The sequence below is a fragment of the Euprymna scolopes genome, chromosome 16 (assembly GCF_053919585.1).
Source record: "Euprymna scolopes isolate OS-2025 chromosome 16, ASM5391958v1, whole genome shotgun sequence".
NCBI classification, from domain to species: domain Eukaryota; kingdom Metazoa; phylum Mollusca; class Cephalopoda; order Sepiida; family Sepiolidae; genus Euprymna; species Euprymna scolopes.
In genome coordinates, this window is record NC_136497.1 from 51,687,954 (window position 1) to 51,709,165 (window position 21,212).

At 30.4% G+C, this 21,212-nt stretch overlaps 1 protein-coding gene across 12 annotated transcripts in view; it reads left to right on the forward strand.

Annotated features, from left to right (window-relative positions):
- LOC145295953 (protein argonaute-2-like) overlaps positions 1-21,212 on the forward strand; it is a 179,528-nt gene that overhangs the window by 79,768 nt on the left and 78,548 nt on the right. For 6 of the 12 annotated variants that reach the window (XM_080141842.1, XM_080141843.1, XM_080141849.1 and 3 more), the window contains 2 exons: positions 7,023-7,058; positions 16,171-16,363. In XM_080141842.1, coding sequence (XP_079997968.1) covers positions 7,023-7,058; positions 16,171-16,363 — 229 coding nt within the window. The remainder of the gene's footprint in view (positions 1-7,022; positions 7,059-16,170; positions 16,364-21,212) is intronic. The other 6 variants (XM_080141848.1, XM_080141847.1, XM_080141853.1 and 3 more) reach the window with 1 other exon arrangement.

Sequence of the window (21,212 nt, forward strand, 5' to 3'; positions counted from 1 at the left end):
AGCGATTAATGGGAATTTGTAGACATTACAACAAAGATTTCACAAGTTTGAATTATTGAGTTATTTCCCTTGTTTCTTGAGATTATTTTCAAAATAGCGACGTAAGATGGTTGCTCTTCTCTTGCTCATAAAGTTTGATTTTCTTTTTTAAAAATAAAACTTAATCAATGTGTGTTTTTTGGAATATGATATTTTCGTTCCATCACGAATACACTACAGTGTTCTTTCATCAGAAGATTCTGACAGCACATGTTCAGGAATTTGATACACAAAAAAACGCATTTGATACACAACAAAACAGTCAGACTATTTTTTACAAAGCAGAAGTTGAAGCGTATACTTTTGAAGAAAGTGCAAAAAAGCACCCGACAAAAAATGACTGTCACTAGGATGCTGCCTGCGTTATCATGAGGGGAGTGAGGTAACAGTGTGAAGAGGCATAGTAATAAGCACCCACGGTTGGTGTGTGCCTGCTGTAAAGAAAAACTGGTACTTGAACCTGGAACCTTTCTGATACAAAAATAATAAAAGTATGCAAATTTAGGCGTCATTGGGATTTTTTGTTCGACAAGAGTTTTTCGTTTTTAGATATTGTTTCATTCGCATGCAAGTTTATTGTCAGTTGTGAGAGGAAAAAGAAGAGGACCACTGCTTCTGCTTAGGCAAATAAGCGGACATTACATCTTGGATGAAAGAAAGACAACATCTAACTCTGGTGTACATTTTCTCAACTCAAAAGATTGTATGGTCACAAAAAAATTATAGTCAATCTTTCAGCAGTAAACTGATTGATTATAAACCAACTAATGAAACCCAATACTGAAGTTTGTACTTTAGCAGTTAATTTAAAGATAAGAGATGTGTAAAAATGCAAGATTTACAGACACAAATATTTAATGTAATACAGAATTGGTCCTGAAGAAGTTTGCTATTAGGCATGAGTTGTTTCTCCTTTGTTGCATTCATGTTGTGGCAGCTAGAATAAATGTTCATAGATAAAAACAAATAAGTTTTTTGCTTTATAAAAATATTTCATCTTGTAAATCCATCCTTTAAGATGAGATTTTATTCCATCGTTCCTCGTTCAAATCCATTCAACAATTGATATGACACCATTATGTTGACACATCAATTCCTATTGGATCACCAAAGCAACGTTGAGCCTGGTCAGTACTAGATGAGTGACCATCTAGGAATACCAGGTGCATCAGCATTTTCCTGCAAAAAGCTAACTAATAGGGATATACAAAAAAATGGGACCACTTATAAATTTGATATTCCCGTCCTCTTTCAGAGAAAGCTTGGTTCAATATGGTTTCAGTATGGTACAGCATCCAACAATCATCTTTACTTATATCACATCTTCAAACACTATCGTGTCATGTTATAAAATTCATACAATTGGTAACTCTCACAGAAGAAACATTGTTAACCTTTCTTTACTTTATCATTATTTCTATGAAAGGTATTTAAACGAGCTTCAATCTCTGGTTCTCCTTCTATAAAACATTCACAGCAAGAACTCTATCACGATAGCAAAGAACTTTCCTTTCTTCATCTGTGTACCTAAAATCAGACAGAATTTTCATGAGTAGTTTCTTTCCAGAAACTTCCTATTTGAAAAACACATTGCTGCAGGACTGCTTCCCTGCATATTTAAACATGACCATATTAAAGTCCAATGTCAACAAATATTTGTTGAGCCATTCTTTTGAGTAATTAGCTGTCCATTCCGTTCAATGTTTTCAATCTTCTCATAGTGTTGTTTTTTTTATCTACCAAACAATCTCATTAACCCTTATTTTTTTAGTGACTTTTGGCCTTGGTAAGTGATAAATCATTTGTATAAAAGAAAAAAAGTTACAATATGCCAAACTAGAGACGAATTCAAGATCATACATTGTCAATCATACCTTAAAACCTTTTGTATCGCATAAATCATATTTTGAACTTATGCCAAAGAAAGATTGTGCTATCGTCAGAATTTTCTGGACTGTTTATGTAAAATGCCGAAAGGGGCCAAAACGCTTAGCCAAAGAAACTTAAATGGCTAACGTCAGTTAAGAAAACGTTTATTTGCTATTATTGGTTTATTTTTAAAAAAAAAAAAAAGTAAATATTTATCTTGATTGGAATTTAAAAAAAATGAAAAATCCTAAAAAAAAAAACAATAATGGTATAAAAAACCTTTTAAAAAATTGTTAGCTATCATCATTCAAAAAAAAAAAAAATTTATTAATGAAACTTGCTTTACAATGAGTTTTTTTGTTTTTTTTTTAATTTTATTTTTATTTTAATTTTCTTAAAGTTTTGTAAAAGTTGTCCAATGATTATTCATTATATTTTCTTGGTAATGACAAAAAGAATATTCAATTTTTCATTGAATTATTTCTGTAATAACAGAAATATCTTTCATTGAAAAAATTGACTAGCGTTTATGTGTGTGTCACATGGGTAGGGTATTATGAAACTTGAAAACAGTGTTTTTTCGTAAACCGCTTGTAAAATTCCAATGAAAGCACAGTTCTTATTCTGCATAAATACACGTTTTTAACTTGGAAAAATGTTTTCCAGATAGCTTTAGATCACAAGAATGGCATCATGTCGTACCAGAGACACACTTCATAAAGAAGTACACTGCACAACTTAAATATTTCTAGTCTATTACATTTATAAAATAAAAATTATTCTGTGACAAGAATCCTATCTGAATGTTTTTGTTTGCAAAATACTTTTTTTTTTTTTTTTTTAATACTTGGGAGAGGGGTGGTCATCACTTATCAAGACCTGGAGGCCACTCTATGATAAGGATTAATAAGCATTAGATGGTGAGACATGATCAATAATGGTGAAACTAGGATAGGTCTTGATTATTTAAGAGGACAGCTTAACAAGAACTTATTACATTAGATTTGAAAATGGCCATGTTATAGTCAGTTGGGAAACAGTCCCAGAGTATTGTGACACAGTTCTTGGAAAGAAACTGTTTATGGAATTTTTGTTTCGTTTTAGACATAGTGTGGGGGAATTGTTGACAGTTGTTGTGGCTAGGCAGGTATTTCAAGCAAACATTTTACAGAGAAGGAGCCATAGATTGGAGTTCAGTCGAGCACCTACCATAAAAGTAATGTTAGAGCAGACACAGACTTGCAGCATCTGTTTTTTTGAGAAAGAGGATGTAGAAAGGTGAAAAGGTCCCTGCCCACTAAATTTCGAAGACGGTTTTGTACCCTGTCAAGGCAGGAAAGGGTACTCTTAGGACCATCAATCTCTCTCCCATCGACAAAATGTTGCATCCCTCTATCCGTTTTACAAGTATGTTAATGGTGGATGCTCTGACAAACTACCAACCCTTGTATCCCCTCAACGTAAATTCCCCCAACAAATCCGAAAGCAGCAAAGTCCCACCCCTATGCAGTAGAGATTCCTAGATGTAAGAAAGCCTTCTACTATAATAGTTTCTTCCCCCAGAACTGGTAGGAATTTGAATTTCCCTTCTGTGTTCCTGCTTTCCTAACTGTAGTGAAGTTCAAGTGTAATGTGAACAGACATCTTGCTGCTCAACTCCCTACAAAGTATCCCTGCAACTTATGTCCCTGATAATAGCCCCCTACATCAAAGTAGCACTTGGCCTTGTTTGGGTTGAAAATGTAATAAAGATAAAAAAAAAAAAAAATTTTTTTAAATAAAGTAAAGATGAAAAATGATATGGTCAGGTACTGTATCAACCTTGCTTAAAGAACAAGTAATAAAAATTAAACATAATTTGTTTATCTTGATACTGATGTATTTCATATATTGTGTTTAAAAATATACTTTTTGTTATCATAAAATGTATTTAATATTTTAAATAAATATTATTTTATATTTTACATGTTGTATTGATTTATACTCATATTTGATTGTGAAGGAAAGATAGTAAAATTCGCTGACTATCCAACAACCATAAGGTTGTTTGCACAGCAACCAAGAAGGCTTATTTTCTTGCCTGGTGGTTCACCTCCAACTCCACCTTAGATCAAACAAACTACTCCCTCCCAAATTTCCCTTTGCAGACAAAAGCTACACTTAATTATCTGAAAAATCACGCCTTCTCACATTCATAATATCATAAAAACCTAAATGTTTAACTATAATGTAAACAGACATCTCGCTACTCAACTCCCTTCAGTGTCCCTGTAGATATGCTCCAAAATAGTAACTTATGTTCAAATGGCACTGTCTTGCAACGGAGAGATAGTGAGTGGTGAGGTGGGTAAGTTATTTTATTTTTGTTTTAATATTTTTTTAGCCAAAATTAAAGAAGCAAAGAATATGAGTGGGGGAGGGGGCTGAAAAAATATGTAAAAACAGCTGTTTAAATTCTTTGTTTTATTTTTATTTTTTAAAATCCTCATAGCGTTTTGATAAAAATAATTCAAATTGAAAACATGAATGTTTACAAATAGCTTTACTACCTTTTTTGCCCCAACATGTTTAAACTTTTTTTCTTTTTTCAATAATGCTTTATTATAAAAAATAATACAATAAATGTATATTTTGTTTATGCTGTTTTAATCTTAAAAGAATGAATGTTTTTTAATCTTTGTATTTTTTATTTTAAATATTGTCAGATCTAATTATTGTATTGTTTTACTGTAAAAATAATAACAAAACTTTAAATGTTTTTTAAATTTTAATATTTAATACAAAAAGAAAAAAATTTTGCCAGTTTCACTCAGTAAATTTAATAACTTCATTTTTTGACGTTTTATTAAAAACACACTTATTCCAGACATTAAAAAAAAAAAATCAAGAAATAAAATTATATATTTTGTTTATGATGTATTGAATCTCGACAGAAAACAAGGATTTTATTTTAAAATGTATTGCATCATAAAATAACAGCATACATGTTGAAATTAATCAAAAACCTAAGCAATGCTGAGCATATCGGCTAGTCTGTAAATTATCTTTAGATCAATCTGCTTTGTTTAGTCAAATAAGTGATTGTATATCTCTACCTGACAACATAAGAATGAGCCAAAATTTTATCTGGGCCTTACTTCTCTATATTGTACAAAATATTCATGGAAACTTGATGACGCTAAAACTATTTATCTGATCAGATTAGTATTTTTTCTCTTCCTACTGAACAGTGTGCGAATGAGGCTACTGAATGGTTCAAAATAACAATTGAATTGCATGTTCTCACATGGAAGTACTATAGCAAGTACTCTCGCCAATGGTTCACTTCAACTTGTGCAGTATGCATTCCACAGATTTATCTGCCATGAGTACAAATAGGTAAAGATTTATAGATGCTAGAAATAATTGTAAGAATGACATAGCCACAGCCTAAGATAAAGTATACTAAAATCACCAGAAAACGCATTGAACCGTGGAAATTAGAAATTTTCGATTTCTAGAAAATTTATAATAGTGTGGTAAATACTCGGCAATCAACAATTCACTTACTATCCAACAACCATAAGGTTGTTTGCAATGCAACCAAAAAGGCTGGCTTGCTTGCTTACCTGGTGGTTCACCTCTAACTCAACCTTAGATCAAACAAACCACTCCCTCCCAAATTTCCCTTTGTAGACAAAAGCTACACTTAATTATCTGAAAAATCACCCCTTCTCATAATCATAATGTCATAAAAACCTAAATGTTTAACTGTAATGTAAACAGACATCTTTCTACTCAACTCCTTTCAGTGTTCCTGTAGATATGGTCCGAAATAGTAACTCCTTGCATCCAAATGGTACTGTCTTGTTTAGAGTGAATATGAGTAAAAAAAAAAAAAAAGGGGTTATTCTTTTGCAGGGTGATTACTGTTATGAAAGAGCATAAGATAAAAATATATACATATCAATTCGAAGAAATCTGAAGTTGAAGTTCTGTGAAAATTTTGATCATGACCAAACTTTTCATGGTTATATAAGACTTAATTTGTTACAATATGAGCCAAGTAGCAAGTCTCTAGGATGAACAGAACCTAAGTTATCACCAATAATCTTACTTTCACTTTTTCCTTGGCATTTGACCTAGACATCCCAAAATTACATCAGTTCTAAGTTAAATCGTGACCAGTACTCTACCATAAACATAAGTTTGGTAGATGAAAGAGCTTTTCATTTTCTTTTCCTTTCACTTTCACTTTTTTCTTTTCTTTTCTTCTTTCTTTCTCTCTCTTTTTTCTCTTTCTCTCTCTTTCTCTTTTTCTTTCTCGCTTTCGTTTTCTCGCTGTCTCTTTCTCTTCCTTTTTTCTCTCATCCTCTCTCTGTCTCTCGCTCTCTCTATTTTTATCCCCCCTCTCTGTCTTTCTTCCTCTTTTCTTGTAATTTTTGCAGATATTAGGAAAACTTTATCTAAATTTAATTCTGATGTAATTTTTTTATATGTTAGCTGCAATTTTGTGATACTGAGTGTGCGTTTGGACATATACTTTTCTACTAATAAAACAAAACAAAAAAAAAACTGGCATAAGTTTCAAGAAATGTAGTGATTAAATGTCAAAATATTTTTTTTTTTTTATTTAAAATTCATTTTACTGAATATTTCTGTCAAATTGTAAAAATAAAAAAAAATACAGATAATTAAAATTATTTATTAAAGCCTTAAAAATTTGTTTTGAGAATTTTAGTATAGGACCATGTATTTTATAAAACTACAATTGAACTTTAGTTTGAACTCATTCAGATCACTCTCTAATTGTATTGATAAATAGTTAGATTATTTTATCAATGAAAATTTCTCTCATGATAAATAAAAGGATAAAATATTGTACATTTAGAAAAAAAAAAGAAAAAAAAAAAGAAAATCTTTTAAGTTAATTTCTTGTGAATACCAAAAGTGATTTTTTTTTTTTTTTATTCCTTGCATCCTTTTGTGTTTTGCACCACCCACGAAACACCTTTTTGTGATTTTTCTTTTGCACTTGCTATAGAACCAGCCTGCAGATGCCTTTTATTGCTGCTTTCCAATTTTTTTAAATGCTTTTATTTTATTTTTTTAATTTCAACCCGTTGCTTCAGCAGCAGGTAGCTGGGATTCTCAAGTAGCACCTTCTTCAGGTAGGCTACCATTTCAATAGGATTTGCAATTCCCCCTTTTCCTCTTTAATACACACATACACGCACACATTTGGAAGCTTAGGACAATCTCCATCATTCCTGTTAGTGTAGGTGCAACCGGGCTAATATAAAAAAAATTTAAAAAAAAAAAAAAAAAAGAAGACTAATATAAAAAAAATTAAAATTAAAAAATACTACTTGGCAAATATGTCTAATGAGCTAAGTGCAAGAATGATACAAACAATTGTGCTCAAATATACAGTAAGAATCTTAAAATGATTTCTCAGAGTTTTTGAAATAGTGGGCGAATGTTTGGTATCCGGTAGGATGCCACATCCCAGCAAAAACAAAAAGATGAGAAAATTGAAATAAAAAAAATTATATATATATACCATAGTATATTATGACTAAAGTTTTCACTTTTTATTTGAAAAATGTTAATTACAAAGAAGTGCTTCATAATAATAATAAAATTTATAGCTTTAAGTTCTTCAATCTTCACATTTCTTCAAACCTGCGGTTAAAGTTTTTCTATTAATACATTTTTTTTGTTGTTTTTTTTTTTTTTGTTGCTTTTTTTTCTTTTTACGTTTTCATTCCTCACTTGATTATGTTCTCTTCATGCTTTGATCTTATTTTTTTCTATTATTCATTCAGTTGTTTTATTTTTATCGAATGTGTTCATATATTTATTAGTTTCAACACCCTTACCCTGTTATCACATTTCAATAAATTGAATTGCACAAATGTTAGAAAAGATAACAAAAGAAAAAAAATGAGAAATAGTTTACATCCTCTTTTGATAAAATGATTAAAACAAGATTAGGTAATATATATTTAACTCTAATTTACATTTCCTATCTAGTTATGCTCTACATTTGTAATAGGAATATATTAAAAACCGTGCTATAACGGTACTGATAAATTACAAAATAAAGGTAACTAGCTGTCCTTAACTGGTGCAACCCAGGAATCTTTACCAAATTATTATTATAATAATAAGTGATTCTCGTTGTTCTATTTTCTTTTCTTTTTTTGTTTCATTCTTTTTCAGTTCAGCAGAATTAAATCATTATTATTAGTAGTATTGATCGCTGGAGGAGTTTAATTTAATCAGAAAACGCCAGCATGAAAAATTGGTTTCTAATGTTTTGCATGAAAATGATGCCACGCAGACCAGTCAGTTAAACTTCTTAGTTCAACCATGAAGCTGCAGTAATTATCACTTCTTGTATATGTATTAGATTGGTGCAAAAATGTCATTTTTTGACGTGTGTGTATGTGTGTGTATATATATATATATATATATATATGATAAAAAATGACGTTATTTTTGCACCAATTTAATACCTCGGAAAAACTAATAATAAAAAAAAAGACCTGATACATTGGCATCTTTGCACTTGAGCGTGTATAATCTCAAATAGAATTAAAAAAATATGGATGGATTCTTTATATAGAGATTTCTCAACATATAGGTGTAGAGCATATTTATAGAAATAAATTATTGACAAAATAAATATATTTATATATGAATTGTATAAAGAGCATATATAACCCTCTTGATGTTTTTCTTTTTTTCTTATTGAACTGACAAATAAATTCATATATACAACATATTTATTTTATCTATAATTTCTTTCTCTCTCTCTCTCTCTCTCTCTCTCTCTCTCTATATATATATATATATATATATATATATATATATTCAAAATTATAGAAATACTATTCCAACATGGTGGAAAAACCAAAATTATTTACACATTCATTATCTACTTATCTTTATTTCAAAACTCATTTGGGAATGAATTATTTGAAGAAATTGATGTATTTGCATTTTATTTCTTCAAAGTATTCATAGCAAAGAAATGTTGAAATAAAGAGGAAACATTGATGACTATATAAATAACTTTGGTTTTCATTTTTTCCATGCACACATTTTATCAATCATAACACTGCAACCCACAGAAATGCTGAAAACCACAGACCAGATCAGTTTTGTCTTCCTTTTGTATTAAAAATTTGAGTCCATTTGAGTGAGGTGAATATTTTTCAACCACACGCAAATTCTATTAACGCAGATCATGCAAACTGTAAGATTATAGGGTAAGCTTACTCTTCTCATTTATGAGGTGTAGTTATCCAACTACAAAGAGCACAGACCAATGTCTTGCAAATAGGATTTTAAACTTGCCTGGCCAATACCATCCCACAAGAATGAGCAGAAAGAACATAGCTTTAGTCCAGGGGGCTCAACTCTGTGGCTTTTATGGTTTCTGTAGTTTTTTTTTTTTTTTTTTCTTTTTTTTTTTTTTAACGTCTGACTGGAAATAACATGTATAATGGTATGACTGAACAAAAAAATATGCCTTGTGAATTAAGCTTCATTATTCAGTTTGTATACCACTTCAGTAAAATGTATGCTTTCTTCAGATACTTGAGAAAAAAGGGAGTTATAATTTGTCTCTTTTACACATTTGAAGGTATACATTTTACGAAAATATATAAATTGAATAAATCCTCCCTCCCTCTCTCTCTCTCTCTCTCTCTCACACACACACACTTATTTTCATTGTATTTATACTGGCGGATATTTCCCTCATATGTGTGTGTGGAGGGGGGGGGCGTAATTATATTTTAAAAACTATATATATATATGCATCCTTTTTTGCATGTTTGATTTTGTTGTAAACAAAAATAAACACAATTCTATATTTTCTGTTTTTAAATCGAGAATTAATAGCATATATAATTTCTCATTGATCAACTTAAAAAAAAAAGAAAACAATCTTGTATTTAATCTTTTTGTGAAAAGATATCTTTCATTTTTTAGCTTATTTTAAAGGTTTAATTTAAATATCATAATCAAATGCTATGAGATTCACATCCTGTATTCCTGATGCATAAAAATTTACCCAGGTGCACTCACTATTTGTGTCCCAAGAAAGCATATAAATGTTTCTTTCATGAGTTGGTTGTAAGGATTTAAAAAAAAAAAAAAAAGATAATGTTATTTTTTTGATTTCTACTCTCTAATAATTAACAATTTTTCAGCCAATAAAATGTATTCTCTCCCCACCTGGTTAAAAAAGAAAAAAAAAAAACTTTGGAGAAGATTTTCATCAAAATTTTTCTAATAATTAGTAGTACGGAATGATTGTTTCAAATCATACTATACCAGAAAATATTTCTAAATTTGACCTTTTTGCAAAATTACGTTTGAACTTTATTTTTTTTTTAACTAAACAATCTATGAAAAATAATAATAGGTTAAGACAGTTTAAATCTTGTATTTTGTATGTGAATATTTTTATAAACGTTGTTACGGTCAGTGTTAACCTACCTGAGAATCTGTGATAAATTTATTTTGTAATTATTTAAATTTCAGTGTTTCATATGTAATGAAAGTTGCTGGCAGTATTTTTTTTTCTTTGTTACTAAAACATGGCATAAATTATTCATAGCAAAACATAGTCCAACCAAAAATATGGTGATTAATGAGGAAATCTATTTAAACTAAAAAATAAAGAGGCATTAATAATATCCATGTTAACAGAAAAGAATTCTTGAGGTAAAAAAGAAATAAAAAAATTACATTGTTAAATGAAAAAGAATGCAAAAAAAAAAAAACTCTTGTGCAACACCATATTGGTACATCTTATTGATTAAAAAGGGAGGGGGTCTGAAAATAAGGAGATCTTAAATAAAGCACCATTACTCTTTCTCTCTCTTTTTCTTTATCAGAAAATGCAGAATTCTGTTTTTTTTTTGTTTTTTTTTAAGGAAAGATTGACTTCTGCTAAACATCCTTTTACATTATTTGTCTTGGTTTCCTTTCTTTCTCTCTCTTGTCTTGCCTTCTCTTTCTCTTCTTTCTGAGAATGTTCATTTTGCCATACTTAAAATTATTTATGGTGCAGGTGAGAAGGGTGGAAAACTTTTGTTTTATCAAAGAATGACTTCCCCATTTGCACACTTTGGGTCCGTCTTTTTCTTAATTTTGAAGTTATTTCTTTTTTTCTTGTTTATTTTTTTAACCAAATATATTTTAATGCTTATATTTTTCATACTACACATCAAAATATTTTTGACGCAAATAAACTTTGAACCATTCCTTTTGTACAAAAAAGTAATTTTAACAGAATTTGAAAAGAAAAAAATTTCTTTTTTGCTAAAAAAAAAATCCTATTTTTTTAAGCGATTATATTTGAACACCCTGAAAAACTTAGAAGAAAAAAACAAACAATTATTTTAGGATTTATAGTGAGGTATCAGTTTGGCATATGAACAACCTAAAATGATCCCCCATTTTCAGGTCATTCTACCATTTTAGGGTAGTTAACCAATTTTATGTTTTTCTTTGCTATGGGAGATAAATTCCATGCTTTTTTTTTGTGTGTGTTTTACAGTTTTTTTTTTTTTTCTTTTTTTTGAGGGGGTTTTGCCACTTAGACTTAGGATAAGTAATAGGGTTATGGCAAGGTATTGTGGGGGGGGGCAGGTTACCACTTGATAGTGATAGAGTATATTTTATTGCTTTAATTTCAGCATGAAATACCCCCCCCCCCCCAAAAGATTTTTTTTTTTCTTTTAGTCCTAAAAAAGCCAGAATAAGTCAGAAATGGGGAGATTATTGTACATTTAATTTTCAAACGTTCCCATCTCTAGGTTGGGAAATGTGGTTGATTTGCAATTTATTTCCAACTGAACTTTTAAAATGACAACTTTTGTAGGTTTTCAGGTCTATTTTGAACAAACATCACATTTAAAACTCAACGATAAATAGTTTTCCTGATATTAAGACATTGGATTTTTCAATATAATATGTTATGATCTTCAGTGGTTGGCATGTTTTTTTTGTTTTTTTTTTAAATATCAGGCGATAAGATAAATAATGCGCATGCGCATAAAGAAAACTTAAGTAAAACAAAATGGCGACCAGTGAAAACCGTTAAGCAATATTTGGGGAAAAAAAATGATGTCTTGATATCAGGAAAACTATTAGCAAAAGTTGTAAATGTGATATTCGTTTTCAGCAAACCCAAAAGCCTTTAAAAGTTGTCATTTTAAAGATGAGTGTTCATTTATTTCAGGTATTTTTTGCCACTTGCATTCCTGATAAAGATTAATTTATGGTTTAATTTTGACAATATATAGAAAAATAAATGGAAAATCGGACAAACTGGAAAACATTAATTAAAAAAGCCAATTTATTATCTGACTATTTGCTTAGAATTGGTGATAGTTTTTGATTTAATATGGTGTTAGTTGTGGATATTTTTTGATTCTGTGGTAGATACCAAGTAAGATCTCACACATTTTACTCTTCCCTTCCACCCCATCTCTTTATATCACACTTTTCTTTCCTCTTCATATTGCTCTCCTGTATAAAAGGTGTGAAAAAATATCATTCACTTTAACAAAGTTTCTCTTAATAAAGAAACAAAATATTGGTCTACTGATCACAGTGGGCCAAGAATGCCAGTTTTTGGTAAGTTAGGTATAAATCAAGGAAAAATTATGACATTGTGTGGAGGCTTGTTTGAAAGATTATGATCAAGGCGAATTTACTGAAAAAAAATTTCATTTCTTAGTTTTCAGGGGTTTGGGCTGAATTTCCATATTTGAGCATTATGGTTCCAAAACACTAAAAGTTGGGATATTTTAAATTTGGATAAAGACTGAAAGATCGATGAGAGTTCGTTTAAAAATTATAATCAAAGCAAATGCATTGGAATTTAAAAAATGAAAGTTTCTTCATTTTTGTGGGATCTAGGGCTTAACTTCATATTTAAGCATTACAGTCCCAAAGCACAAAATCTGGCATATTTCAGGTTTGGCTTAAGATTGAGAGGTAGGCATATGTTCATGAGAACTGAAATGTGATGGTGCAAGTACGATGCCTTCTCTGAAATCAAAGAAGAAATGTGTTGACAATGAGGAGGACAATGGTATGGATTCCTACGACAATAATGACTTTGATGATGACTCTGATCACGTTCAGTATGATATAATTTCACTGAAACTTGTTTAAGATGTGGATGGCGATAAACAAGAAATCATATTGCAGAATAAGGTTTCAAATTCAGTGCGTTACTTCGCGATATAGTAAGAAAAAATTAGCCGCAGTAGCCAGGCTCAAACCTGTAACACAAAAGATGAAAAGGTGGTGAAAAAAAAAGCAAACGCATTAACCGACTTGGCCATGGCGCTCTTGTGACATCACGGGCATTCGAAATAACGTTTTAAATGTACGTTGAGATCGTGAGACATGAATGACTTTGCAAAAATGTCAACGTAAAAACTGACCCCTCCTTGCAAAAAACAACTCAGTTGACGGTCAAAGAAATAATGTTTTTGACCAATTTTTGGATATTTGTTGCCAGAGAGATCGATCTAACGATACCAATTTTGTCAGTGTTCGTTGCGTGTCAAAAGTTTTTGGCACACACACACTAACACACATTTTGCCTTTTATATAATAGATTTATTTGTTGATTCATATGGGGTTCAATCTATAAATTATGTTAGATATCTTCCTGGATATGTTCAGATAATTATTTTACAAACCAGATCTGCTTGCAAGGAGGCTATTATTGATTCATGCAAGGTATAAGTTGGATATTTAGAATATATTTACTTTACCCATATCCACAAGCCATCTTCTGTGTGTAATTTGAGGTTGAATGCAAATATGTTTGATCCCTTATAGTTCTGAAGAAAGGTTAGAATGAGGTAACATAGGTGCAAAAAGGGTAAAAATCAATTTTCTTGATTTTTTTTTTTTTTTTTTTTTTTTTTTTTTTTAATGCTCCATATAACATAAAAAGTTTGATATAAGCACTTCAAAGAGATAGAATTTGATTCTTTTTTTTTTTTTTTTTTTATTAAGTAATATCCAAAATAATACAGAATTTCATAAAATACTAAGAAAATTGTCAGATTTTAAAATTTTCTTGAATTGATAATATTCAAAAGTCCATAAAATTTGTTCTAGATGAAATATTGAGCTGATTTATTTATATATTTAAAAAATTTATTTTTATTTTTTTTTTTGGCATTGAATCAGAAAATTTTATCTATTTTCCAGAAGTTTTAATTTTAGGTGTCTTGCTTGATAGTCATTTTTTGACAAAATTACCATCTCTGAGTCTACTGTGCTAATGTTTTAAATTTTATTATCTCTTTACTTTTTTCTTTTATTTTCTTTTTCTCACTCAGACATACAATTTCAGCAACGTTTTGTTCATAGGCGTTAACCCAATGAATCTTTACTAATGCTTAATCTAAATTTCTAAAAAATAAAAAAGTGCTAAACTATTAGGAAACAATTTTTTAAAACTATTGCAACAACTGAAGAAAATGTATAAAGATTGTATAGAACTTGTAAAAATACGAAAGAAAAATTAATTTTATTGTGATATAAATAAATATAATAATTATAAATAATATGAAATAAAAAACGTATAAACTCAATGAAGATTATTCTATAATTAGAATTACGAACATAGTATGTTAAAGGAAAAATACAAAAGTTATATTTATAGGAAGAAGGATAATAGCAGAAAATAGTTGTTAGAATGTACATGTTCCATTATAGTTCCTCAATTAAGGGTATTACGGACACATTTAATTAAATATTAAAATAATAATTAAAATAAGAAATCAAAGAGAAATAGGAATTTAATATTCATTGAAGCAGATGTTGTAAAAAGGATATGATCTATCCAGTGAAAAAAATACTCCAGAAAATAGAAAATGTTTTTATTTTCCTTTAAAAAAAAAAAAAAAAAAAAAAAAAAAAAGACTTAAAGAACTAACATAATAAATGTTCACTTACATAGCTTTATTATTATATATACTTTTTTTTACAATTCAATGTAAAATAAGTTTGAATAAAATTGAATGTAAATGGGTTGGTTGTATTGCCATAATATGGTTTTCTACCAAAAGTTAGGTTGTTTTTTTGGCATAGGCGGATCACTAGATAACAAACACACTGGATGTACTTGCAAAGTAAAAAGATGAAGAAAAGAATCAAAATACAGGACTGAACACCTGAGGGGGAAAAAAAACCCTAAAATGATCAATTTAAGTATTTATGACTTGCTTATGTGAATTATAAAACTTGTTCTTATCAATGTTTAACGATACAATATTCAACACAACACATTGATAAGTTAAACATGTCGTTTCGGACAATTTGGGCATTCAGACTAATTAGAGGTAAAACAGTTATTTTTCTTTCCTGCAAACGAATTAGAAAATATGTCTGAAAAAAATATTGAATTTTACTGTAGCTTTTCCAAACAAACGGTTGACGTTTTTGTACACTGATGAAACCCTTTAAAAGTTTACAAAAATTGCTGTTACTTTTTGCATATCAAGAATGTGTGCATGTTTGAGTAAAGCAGAAACAGTTGTATGCCAATAAAGAATATTTTTTTAGTGCACTTATGAAATGTACTCTCTTCATTAACTAAGGATTGCATGACATTAAAATTAAAACATTAATAAAGAGGTCTAGTATTGCACTATTAAACTATAATGTGAACATTTGTTTATAAAAATTTATATAATGTATACCTATATTTTTCAAACTAATATTATTTTTATAGCTACAAACACTAGTGTTTAATGCTTATGTAATCGTCAGTGTAGATTCAAACCCAGTCACAAAGTTGCACTTGATTCCATCAACAACTAATACAAGAATTGAAGTACATCTCATGTCAGCAGGCATTCATAGTAAACAGTCAGAGACTATTCAACAACTGGAAGTTGGAATGTTGCATTCATGTTAAAGTTGATCGCCTTTTTTTTTTTCTTAATTTCTTAAAGAGGGTTCAACTTTAATTTCTCAAAGAACTTTATACCTATAAATATATATATTTTAAATGTTAACAATTTTTATACCTACAGTCACAGGTGTTTTGTGCATCAGTATAGGAAGTGATAATTACTGCTGATTTGGAGATTATAATGATAAACACACAATTACATTGTTTAAATCTTTCCACTAAGGTAACTTAAAATCATTTTTAGAATCAATATTTTTAATCACATGGCTCCCATTACTAATGAATGATCTGTTTTTTCTTTGTGTGTTTAGTTCCAGCCGGTCAATCAAGCTCAGCAGCTGCACAATTGGCAGAATTCACCAGCCCACCTCGGCCAAATGTTGGTCTGCTTGGAAGAACAATCCAGCTTCGTGCTAACTATTTTAAAATATCAATTCCTAAAGGCTACATACATCATTATGATGTGTGCATTACACCAGACAAATGTCCTCGCCGGGTTAACAGGTACGTGCACTGTTTCCCATCTAATATGATTGAGTTCTGTAAAAAAAACTCTAAATTGTTTAGCATTGTGAACTTTTGTGATATTTATTACTGTTATTTTTTTATAAACCTTTTTTGATCAAATCTTTTATCCCTATTTATATAAAGTTATGTTTATATATTTCTGTGTATAGAATTTGCTCCTAAACTAATTAACTGGTCATTATGAATTTTGAAACTCAGTTACTAAGAGTAAGGATAATGTTTACTGTATTTGGTTTAATTTAGTATTGTAAAAACAGATGGAAGTTCTGTGAAACGTCAACAATAGCTATTAGACATAAATTGATAAATATTTCTAAAAATTCAGTATTTTAAAGGATTTCTACTTCATAATTTTTTTTTAAGTTCTCCTAAATTCACATACTCATTTTAATCAATTGTAAATTGAAGATTTGTGAGATAGCAAAGGAGTTGAATGTTTAAAAGCAATGTATTCACTGATTTGCATGAATATTTGTCGCTGAGAAGTTATGTTCAAAGCGTTTGCCTCAAAAGCAAAAATGTATTGGTGTGTCAAAGTGTTGTTTGCTATTGTTTCAATGAAATGAAGAGGAGTTTTTGTATCAATGCAGCATAAAAATGGATGAAAATGTTTCAACCATGTCATACATGCAAAAAACAAGTTTCTGCCATTATTACAAAAATACATGCAATTTCAGAAATTGTATTTACCTTGATAATTGCTTGTTCTTGCACACATCCCTGTATGATCCTTCTAGACTGAGGACTTGCTGCCTGAAATCAAAGCTCCTTATTTACACTTTTATAATCAACCCAACATTGATGGAAGACAGAAGAGATGCATTTTATTTGTTACAGTTTACTGCTCAGCTTGTGGCTTTTTAACCTTTGGCACCAAAATCAAGAAATTAGACCATTCTAGTAATTACCTCTTCCCTGTTGATTGCGATGTAATGCTGGTTTTATGCAGTTCTCCCAGGATTTTCTTTCTCTCTTTGAGAAGGGGGTTAGTTTATTGCTAATCACCTGAGGTGCCTCTGCTAGGGAATGCTGATGGGTCTGCACAGGCCTCTTTTGTAGAGTCAGAGTGCTCCTCTGGGGCGCTGATTTTCCAATCCCCTTTTCCTACCCGTATGTCACAGTTCTCACAGTGGAAGAGAAATAAATACCCCATTCATTGACCAGAGGAGTGGATGTGGCGGCAGATCAAATAATCACTGTTTAATCATGTTTTGTAAACTATCTCCATTTTCATGTTCACACCTTGTGTGCTTCTAACTACCTAATTTTTCTCTCCCACACTCTCTCTTTGAGCCATGCAACATCATATGCATTTCTATTAGTACCCACAGCCTAGTAATCTTCACCTGGTTCAGCAGTTAATTCTGGCTGATATTTTATTTCCTATTATTATCAACTAACTGTTTTATATACTAGTGGTTTTATCTGCCTAGTATTTAACAGAAACATGGATCAATCATTTCGCTTCCAAGTCAAATCTAGCAGTCAGGCGAGTGGACAACAACAGGGAAATACTGTCCAAAATAACCGAAGATAAAAACATTGCCAGGCATGGTTTTGGCCTTCCATATTTTGGGATGCAGATTATTTTGTTTATCAATACTGACTACTCACACCTGAGAGTATCCTTTACCTCTACAAAGCCACCATTCACCCATGCATGGAGTATTATTGCCACATCTAGGCTGGTACATCTACCACTAGTCTCTCCCTCTTGGATAGGGTCTAAAAAAAAAGTCCGAGATCTAATAGATCTCACTTTGTCAACTAAGCTCCAATCCCTGTCCCATCACTGCAATGTAGCATACCTGTACCTGTTTTACAAATATTTTAATGAAATGTGCTCTGGTGAACTTGTTGCACTTGTGCCCCCCTCAATGTACATACCCCCAACAAACCCGCTTAGCAACAAAATCACACCCCATTCACTGTTGAGGTTCCTAAATGCCAGAAAGCTTTCTACTCTAATAATTTCTTCCCTTGAACAGCTAGACTTTTGAATTCCCTTCCTGCTACCTGTTTCTTTGACTGTACTGATATGCAGAAGTTTAAATGTAATGTAAACCAACATCTTTTCAAATCATGGTCCCAAACAGTAGCCTTTTCTGTCCCAGTGGCGATATGCCTTGTTAGAGGCGAACGTGAGTAAAAAAAAAAAAAAAAATAAATAAATAAATATTGAATATTATATAGCATTATTGGTGCATTTGAAGGAAAAAATCGGCCATAAACGAAATGAAGAAAAATGCTTTCATTGAGATAGTGCACAGTGTCATAAGTTAATTGTAACAATGAGAAAACTACATGAATTTCACACTTGAAATTATTTCCGCACTTAAATATGGGCCCCAGCAAGTACAATCTTCTTGCACATCTCCAAAGAATGCTCCTGGGTAAGAGATTTTGTTCTAAAGAAGTGATATCTGGTATTGAGGCATATTTTAAGCTCGCACAACTCATTCTAGAAAAAAGGCATGGAATTATTAGAGAAGTATTGGAATCTGTATCACTATTGGATAAGACTAGGTTGATGAATAAAGTCGAATTTTGTCTAAAAGTTGTCTTATTAACTAAGCTGAAGACTTAATGAATGATGTGTTATTTAAATTTTCAATTAGGAGGTTCGGCCCATGTTATGCCCCTAAAAACCTTCAAGTTTCTAAAGAAACTGAAATTTGGTGAATGTTTATTAATTTCACAAAAATCGGTGGTACCTGAATTTTGAAGAAGGGATTCCACTTCCTCCTTATCGCCTTTGCATTGTATTAAATTAAACTAAATATAGCCCACATGACCACCTCTCCGTTCCAAAATTCATGATCGGTTGATTAGTTTAGGTATAAATTCTATACATACATCTATATAAAAACATAGGTATATTTAACAGATAGATATGAAAAAATATAAGCATATTCTTGATATTATAAACTTAGAAAAGTACAAGACGAGATATATTACTTTTTAGTAAAATAAAAGGTAAACTTTTTTACTTAAAATTTTGCGGCACTCGTGTTAATTTCTTATTCATTCCTTACTGACTTCTTTGTATCATAAGTTTACTTCATAACTTTTTTTTTCCGTGCAAATTCACACACCTTCCTTTTTCTCACCCATGAAAAAACAAAAATTACCAAAAATAAAAAAAAATATTTATGATGTTTGTACACATGACGGAAAAAAAAATTGTGTACATCAGAAATCATGTAAATTGATTTTAAAATTAAATTTTATGGATAAACTAGCGTGGTCGCCCGTCGTTGCCTGGGTGTTTGTAAGTGTAAAAGAAGAAAAAAAAAAAACCTAAACATAGATTCCATGATCAAAGCTTCTTTCTTAGAACTGCACACTTGTGTAATTGTCTTCCGTTTTCCTGCTTTCCAGCTGTCTATGATATGGTTGTCTTCAAGTCCAACGTGAACAAGTTTCTGATGAGCCGTTCCACTTAAGTTAACAAATTTACTGAACTTCCATTACTATTGATTACTATATTGTCCTTTTGACTACTCTACACTCTTAAACCCTTATCCTTGAGTGGCCGATCGGCCTTGATAAGTGGTGACGCCTATGTAAAAAAAAAAAAAAAAAAAAAAGTTTTTGTAGAGAGGTAGGTTCGAACCCGAAGCCTTGAGGCGTAGTCGGAAAGGAAAGCCTGATAATTTACCACAACACTACGAGGGAAGAGAAGTGATAATGGTTGAAATTAAATGTTTAAAAAAGCAGGCAGTTCAACGAGCGTCAACGTGTGGTTTTTTAGGTCAAACATCACGCCATAGAGAAATGAAATCACTGCGAATTTTGTAACACAAAAGTCATTCAAATAAAAGATAAACACGACCTTGTTTCAATGTTTGAGAAAATGTGTTTTTACAAAAATCTGGAAAAATAACAACCCTATAGTTAAATATTTAGCGATTTTATAAAAAAAAAATTGGAATTGGTAATTAAAAATGGAATAGCCCCATCACTAGTACATGCATCATAAAGAATGTTTTTTTTTCTTCTTGGAGGGAGGGGTGGTGGGCTAGCATTCTTTTTACTACTTTTGTTAAATAAAATCAATATATTTAGAATTCTCATTCATTTTTCTATCATTAGAGTCGATAAAATATACCTTCTATATTTTTATAAAGTAATAGGGTTCGTGTGTTTCTGTCTGTGTGTACAGCTCTCCATCATCAACGAAATATAAAGGAGGTAAGAGGGTAGATCTCTCCTGGTTGAGAAACATTAGAACCCATTTTAGGATGTTTCTGTTATAGGAGACATAAGAATCAATGCCTAATTTCTTTATATACTAGTCTACAAACCAACCCCATATCGAATGACTTATGCTCATTTGCATATCACATTATATTAAATCTCTTTAACTAATTACCTCGACCTTATTACATATTGGAAATATTCTAATCATTTCAACTGTACTATTTACAAAATCTATTTAACATTTAATTATTTAATATATTTTCATTTAATTTTATATTCGATTTATTTCACTTTACGTATATTATCAAAACAATTCATTGGCGAGCAAAGCTTTATGTTTTGGGATTGTATTGAAAATGTAATGGAAATTTCAATTTCGTTCCGTTTTAATCTTTTATATTTTACTTGCCAATATAATTGAAAGAATACAATTCAACTATCGTAATTTTATATAAATAAACAAAAGCAAATATTTTAAAATAAAACTTTATTAAAAAAATCAATTTAGTAAAATAATTGTATTAAACACCCCCAGCCTTGTCAGCAAACCTGTAAACCTATAAAAGTTAACATTTCGAATGTAAACAGTGATTTTTCGATTTTGTTAGCGCTTGCCGCAATT